This window comes from Micropterus dolomieu, linkage group LG07, assembly GCF_021292245.1.
Source record: "Micropterus dolomieu isolate WLL.071019.BEF.003 ecotype Adirondacks linkage group LG07, ASM2129224v1, whole genome shotgun sequence".
Lineage (NCBI taxonomy): Eukaryota > Metazoa > Chordata > Actinopteri > Centrarchiformes > Centrarchidae > Micropterus > Micropterus dolomieu.
Window position 1 is genome coordinate 9,055,694 of NC_060156.1, and position 7,472 is coordinate 9,063,165.

General features: G+C 41.0%; 1 protein-coding gene across 2 annotated transcripts; it reads right to left on the bottom strand.

The window, feature by feature from the left end:
• Window positions 1-913: 913 nt before the first annotated feature.
• On the bottom strand, window positions 914-7,210 carry htr1fa (5-hydroxytryptamine (serotonin) receptor 1Fa). 2 transcript variants are annotated; one of them, XM_046054211.1, is made up of 2 exons: window positions 7,197-7,210; window positions 914-2,069 (listed from the first exon to the last, which is right to left on the bottom strand). In XM_046054211.1, the coding sequence occupies exons 1-2, from the start codon at window positions 7,208-7,210 to the stop codon at window positions 914-916; spliced, it is 1,170 nt and encodes a 389-aa protein (XP_045910167.1). The 2 variants fall into 2 exon arrangements, with proteins under 2 accessions (XP_045910167.1, XP_045910166.1); XM_046054210.1 differs by lacking the exon at window positions 7,197-7,210 and adding an exon at window positions 2,475-2,533 and having other exon boundaries at window positions 914-2,114.
• Between the last annotated feature and the right edge of the window lie 262 nt (window positions 7,211-7,472).

The window sequence follows — 7,472 nt, forward strand, 5'->3', positions numbered from 1 at the left end:
AAATATAATTTAAAGTGGCAGTGTCTTATAGAACCTGTAACTCTAATATCTTCTCCAAAAGGTAACCTTTTGTAGTGAAAGTTAAAACAAGCTCAAATATTATATTGGTCCCCAAAGTTATTTGTTTTAGAATTAGGAATTAATAGTATGATGTGGTCCCAGATCATGAAATGGCTATAACTCCATGCTTTCGGATGTGAAATGAATTAAGCCAATATCATTGTCATAACCTGACAAGACCCTGCAATAGTCTACCATCTTTATGTTTTATATTTGTTGTAATGTTTTATGGAGCTGAAGACATACCCCATTCAACAACTATTTCTATCAACAATCACTGTGACAGTTAATCAGATAAAAGTCATCAAGCCTTCCATAATGTCATGGCTGCAGAAAGTCACAACTTGGTATGCTGTGGTATTTTACTTTATGTTCTGTATTTTAGCCAGCAGCTTGGACTGGATAGAGGGGAGGTCATTAGATGGAAAAGACATAATGGCCAGCTATATCAGGACCTTCAAATGGGGTTGATCACTTATGCTCAGAACCCAGACTTCAAAAAGGTCAGCGATGGCCCATTTTCTAACAACCAACATGTCAGTGTCCCTTGAAACACACCAATTAACATCAAGGAAATCTCAGGCTGTCCTATTAATAGCAGGACTTGGATTTCAACGTGGAACTTTGCTGCAAAGCTCATTGCTGAACTGGTGCCATTTAGGCTGTTGGAGTGCCCGGTGAAATGTCTATAAACGGGTGTCAATCCTTTTCCTCTTTGCGATTATTCTGTCTCAGGCACATTGAGTCAGTATCCAGTCAATATTCTCTGACCTCGTGCCTTTAGTTTATCCCTTCCTTGTTACGTGTTATGTGTATGGTGTTGTATGGGTGTGGTCATGCATAACTGTAACCATCAGAGATAATGACTGCATCTAATGAGTCTTTGGAAAGCTTTTTTGAAGTCTTCATTAAATATGGTGTAGATGAGGGGGTTGATCAGTGAGTTGAGGTAGCCCAACCATGTCAGAAAGTCAGCCATCTCCATTGAAGTACTGCAAGAACCACAGGTGTTGACGATCACCTCCTTGACAAAAAATGGCAACCAACAGATGACAAAGGCCCCTATTATCAAGCCCAATGTGGATGCTGCTTTGCGCTCCCGTGAGCCTGAGATCCGTGGTCCTTGGTATAATTGGCTCCGACGTGACTCACTACGTGAGTCATGCCTGCGCGACTTGCACTTGAAAGCCTTTACCGATACGCGCACCCGTTCACGGGGTGGAGGTTCCTCAGTTGAGGGTTCAGAGAAAGACTTTTCTGGTGGGCTTATGGGCTCCGGACTTCGTGGTCCCCCATCGGCGTCGCCCTCTCCGGCAGGGTAGGACGACGGGATCATGCTCCCATTGGTCATACATGAGTGACGGCTAGCCCGGCTGGCCTCTCTGCGCATGTAGAGGGTCTGAGCGGCCCGATAGATTTTGTAGTAGAGGATGAGGATGAGCAGCAGGGGGATGTAAAATGCTCCAAGAGTGGAGTACAAGGTGAAGGCCATGTGATGGTGGATGATGATGCACTGGCCTTCATGCTCTGCATCTCCGCTGTAGTGCCGCCACAGTAGAGGAGGAAGTGAGATGAGGATGGACAGGAGCCACACCACTGCCACCATCGCCCCAGCTCTGGCCCCGGTGCGTTTGCGAGAGTACTCCACTGCATCAGTAATGGCCCTGTAACGGTCGATGGCGATTGCAGCAAGGTGCAAGATGGAGCATGTGCAACAGGTGATATCCACACTTAACCATATGGTACACACCACCTCGCCCATGACCCAGCTCTCTTTCTGGATGTACATGATACTGAAGGGCATGACCAGCACAGCCACCAGCAAGTCCGTCACTGCTAATGAGCAGATGAGGTAGTTGGCGGGGTGGTGCAACTTGCGGGTGACGGCAATAGCTGTGATCACCAGGCAGTTGAAGAATGTAGTCAGGATAGCCAGTACAGACAGGGTCACCGTAAGCAGGACTTTACTGGGAGGAAGTTTAGTGGTCTCCAGTGACTCATTGCCACTGCTGCTTGTGGCAAACACCCCTTCAGTGCAATTGGGGAAATCCATTCTGCAAGCAGAATGGAAAGAGAGTTATGCATTAGACAAAAAGCAAGGTTAGGATAAATGTAGTTAATTGAGTCATGTCAATATTTTTTGAGACTTCTGTGTAAAGGCTATAATTTGTTATTCAGTCTCATTATAATCTGTCAGTCAGCATTTTTGTGCAATAAAATTCACTTTACTACTTTCAAACATTTATGGCCACTGATTTTGCTTTCTGCATTTCAGACATACCGTCTCCATTCAAAATGTGCTTTCAAAGATACTGGACTTGTTCAAGGTCTTGAAATATTAATGCTTTGACAGCCTTCATTTCAACTTGCCCACAAAAGTTTGCCAAAGAAAAAATTTTGTAACTCAGTCCTACCTGTCTAGGCTCTAATGCGTTGCATCCAGTTGGCTCAGTGTGTGGCAGACAGTCTGCTGTGATCTGTCCCGCCTGCTAGCTCAGCCATCACATCACCTTGGTCACTCATCAACACCTGGGAGAGAGAGAGGGAAAGGGGACAAGAGAGAGACAGATTGTGAGAAAAAGATAAAGCAACATAGGGCGGGACAGAGGATTGAGTTGAGAAAACAGATGCACTTAAAAGAAACAAGAAAGTGTCAAGGTAGCTACAGCCAAGGACGAGTACACCTACGCAACAGTACAAATCACTGCAGACGCAGTGAATGGTTTTTCAGAAGCTAATGTTTACATGTCTGTCTGAATTTAAATGACTGAATGAATTGATGATTTCTCTGAGAGCTGGTTTGGTTATTATTATGATCATTCTGAGTTCTTTTCATTATAACTTGATAAATGATGTTTCAGAGGCTTTTCAAACTCGAAGATGAAAATTTGGTGGTGAACTTTTTTGGAATTATTGGCATGATTGTACTTATATTTAAAGTCATACAAAATCAAACAGAAATATTCTGTTTCGGCTGCTCCTTTCCAAAAACATCAGTTATGTTGGGGCTATTTTATATTGATCAACCATTAATTTGCCAACAGCCATATGGTTAAATCAAAATGCTCAGGAATGCCATCATTGCAGCTCTTCTTCATTCCCCGCATTGCTCAGTATCCTGAAGACATGAGTGGGAACTGTTGCTATAGAAACACAAGAAGTACAGTACTTTTACTTTATGTGGGGATGGAGCAAAATCAGCCAAACTCTGACTGTCTCTCTACTGAGAGTGTTCGATTCCCTGGCGGTATGTCTGGGAGTAGGTGGGTGGGTGAGCGAGGTGGCAAGGCTACATGACAACTGAATGAGATAAGAGATTACAGTTCACTTAACCCTAACACATGGCAAAGTGCCTGCTAATATAATTTGCCATGAAAACTTCCAAAGCCCCCTTTCACTAAAAGGGTACTGCATAGAACCAAAAGTGTTTTTTATTGTTGGACCATAACTAACTCCTACTGGTATGCTATAGTACCCTTTTATAAAAGCTCCAGGACGCACACAATTTGAAATCTCTTTTGATCATCATTACAATGTTGAGCACCTTGCAGTATAAATGTAAGTGAAACTCACAGAGAGCAGTGCAGAGGCATAAAATGAGTATATGTTCACTGCTTCATTCAAGGTGTGGGCACTGGCCATACCTTAGCCAGAACGAGTCACCTGGTGCTCTTTGCTTAGTATGATGGTTTTACTGTATTAAAATAAAAATACAAACATATTATTTCTGTTTATAAAACATTCTGTCAAAAAAAAAGCTTTGGATTAATGAAGAAACATAGCAACATGTTTCTAAATTGTATTTCTTTAACTACAAATTATGTTTACTTTGTATTTTTTCCTGTACACATAGTTTGTACGAGATAAAAGTCGTGTTTGCTTTTCTACCTCACTGTTAATAGTGCCAGACCTAGTGTTGAAAACTAGCAAAGGTTTTTAAATTGATTTTCAGGCTCGGTACAAGAAAATTACTTCCTAAAGTGAAGTTTCACCGTACACTCTAATAAAGCTCTTTGCTGAGAAGAGTCGGGTACAGTTCATTATGCTGCACTGGCTGCAAAATACATTTAAAATACTAATGGTTTCACAGCTATTCCAGAACAAATTGCTTTGCCACTGTGAAGAAGACCAATGACGAGTAATCTGTAGTCCTCTGTGTTATGATGAAATTCTACACTCCCATCCCAGATAAATTTGCAAGAAAACCCAACAATACTTTATTATTATATTGCATGCAGATTACTTTGCACAGATAGAAATTACTGCTGCACTTGTGCTCTATGTCACTGCACTGAACTGGTGTTTTTCTGAGCTGTGCATCTGAAAATTGTTTTTTTCCCAATGTTTGTGGACAAATAGGACATGCATAGGGTATAGTGGGGCATATTTTTGGAGATTGTGTCTGTGCATGCTTGTATGTATATGCGGTGTTTGACACTATGCATTAACAGTGTCAGCCTGTCATTATGCGCAACAAAGAAATCATCTGCTTTTGTATTGAAATGCTCTAAAACACAGGCTTTCTGTTCAAGGCCATCTGCAGATAAGCTCCAGTGAGCCGTTGTGAGTCTGCTCTCTGCTTATATTCAGAACAAAATCCAGTTCCCTTGCAGGCAATTCAGCGAACAGGGATACAGCTTCATTTACTGACTGATATCCACATTGTTTTAAAATTATACAGCAACTTTCAATTTGGTTTTTTATGGTATTGTGACATTATTAATTATCTACTCATTATGGATAGGGTGATAAGAGATAAGAAGCAGCACACCCGAATACTGTTCAGTAACTTTTAATAGGCTCCATGATCAGCAATATTAGCAGTTTTATTCAGCACTCAAAAGAAATACTGCATGATAATGCTTCTGCAGTCTACAAAAAAACAGATTTAGGTTGTGCTGATAACAAGGAGGCTGACAAAACTGCAACATGTTTAAAATGTTTCCGCGGCTTTCAAAGATGAAGATGTAGAGATTAGTTTAATCCATCCACAGCCAGCATCTCTCACACATATATGCAAATGCAAATTAGAAAGCAACCTTTGACAAGCACATGTCTTCTGTAAACACATACACACACACACACACACACACACAGATACTGTCACACACACAGATACTGTATTTCCAAAAGGTTTGCAGTCACAGAAAAGAGTGTTGACCCTCTGACATTCAATCTCTCTCTCCCTCTCCTCTTACAAGAACAGGGAAGCTGCATCTGTCACTTGGAGTACAACATCTGAAACACAAACAGTTTGGGCCCAGGCAGGTCGTCAAGCTGCCAAGTGTTGTTGTGAGGAGGGGGGGGGGGGGGGGGGGGGGGGGGGGGGGGGGGGGGGGGGGCTGAGGGAGTTGTGACAAAGCTGATTGTGTGACTGACTGCTCTGAAAAGATGCACAATAGATGATTAACTGTAGCACCATAATAGGGCCAGGGAAACTCTAATTCATTTGCCTGTCTGTTTATCTATTTTCATCAACTATATGTACAATATCTGATTTCGAGGTGGGGGTAAATGGCAAAACTGGCTAGAGGGAATACTGCAAAGGGCTCCCTTTAAGGTGATGAAATGTTTGTTTTTTCTCTTGAAATTAAATGTCATACATAAGTGAAAGCAAAGATGAATTCTGCCATTCTACATCCCACATTAAAACACAATCATGATAACGTAACATAATAAACTGTATTTTGGGGCGAATGGTAATGGGATGATATGAATAAGTAAAGGACTCAGTGTAGGGCTGACTTCTTTTACTAAAAATGTATTATTATTCAACTGTTATTCATTCTTAATTACATTTTGATTTTAGATAAGACCACTAGCAAGAAAATGTTACCCTGTATCAAGGATTCATTTTAAAAATGAGATTATAAAGACAAGTGACAAACAAAACAAAACTAATGTGTGTCTAATTTATAGTGACTCACACTCACTGACCTGCATTTCATAAAAGGCTGATATAGTTCCAATTACCCTGAGTGGGCTAAAGTACTGCCATGTCCACTGTGCAGCAGTCAGTATTTGTCACTCATTGGCCTGTGTCCTCGTTTCAGGCACGACTGGATCACTTCATGCGTATCACAGCTGGGGTTTCACTGCACAAGTAGATGCACACCATGTCACCATCAGCTCTCTCTACCTGCTTCATGCAGATAGAAGTATTAGCTGGTGAGATGTCCCCTGAGGACCCAATTTGATGGAACTGGTTCAAGCACTCAACCAGATCCAAATGGGGCACAGGTGGCGCGTTGTTTATTTGTGTGTTTCATTCTATTCGCTACTACTACAGGTACTGGGTACAGAATATACAGGTACCCGCTGGTATGATAGGTATCATAAAGTGGATATCTCGCTGCTCACTCACCAAAGAATATACTGAATATGAATGACAGATAATGTTAATTATTTTAATGCTGTTAGTGTTTCAGTGCTTCAATTGCTGTAGATGATATGTGCAGTATATTGAACACATTTGTTTTTATAGTTACCTGTTTTGTTGTGTCGTTTTTAGTGATATCTAGAGTTGAATGATATGGTGTTAAGACACATCAGTGCATCAAACACAAGACACCAAGTGAATTACGTGAAGCTACCCGAGTGCCACATGGTGGCGGCAGCAGCAATTTCAATCAACATCAATATCAACTTAGCACACTTACTGTAAAACAACCAAGGTTGACCAAGGTGCTTCACAGGGTAAAAGGCAATAAAACAAGGATTACAAAGTAAAAGTACAGCAATAAGACATTAATTAGGATATACAGTATATCATAGACTACATGATATATAATGATAATAAAATCACCTAACATAATAACTTGGAAATGCCAAAGAAAAGAGATGTGTTTTTAACAACAATTTAAAGTGTTTAAGAGTGGGGGCGGTTCTGATATGGAATGGCAGGTTGTTCCACAGATGGACCAGTTTATCGGAGTGAGACTGAAGCAGGAAGCTCCTAAATTTGGAAATGTTTTTTTTTTCAAATGGTAGAAAGCTGTCATCAAAATAGATGTGATGTGAAGGAAGATAAGATTGGCATCAACAATAACACCCAGGTTTCTGACATGCTCACTGTCCTTTAGAGAATAACATTATAATATGGATACAATCTCTTGCCTTTTTACTTTTGGGTTTACTTTAAGAATTTCATTTTTTTTATTTGTTAAGTTGTAGAATATTTTGAGACATCCAGTGGTTGATGTCATCAATGCATTTGGCAAGCTCATTTGCAGGACTGAGGTTTTTTAAGGAAAGTCAGACACACCGCTGTGTATCACTGGCATCGGTAGTGTACATCAGTGGTCGGCAATAGGCGGCCCGCGGGCCAGAACCAGCTCGCCAGCAATAATATCTGGCCTGTGGCCATATTGCTTTGATAGCAGAAAAATAAAAAATAGATAAATTGATAACGG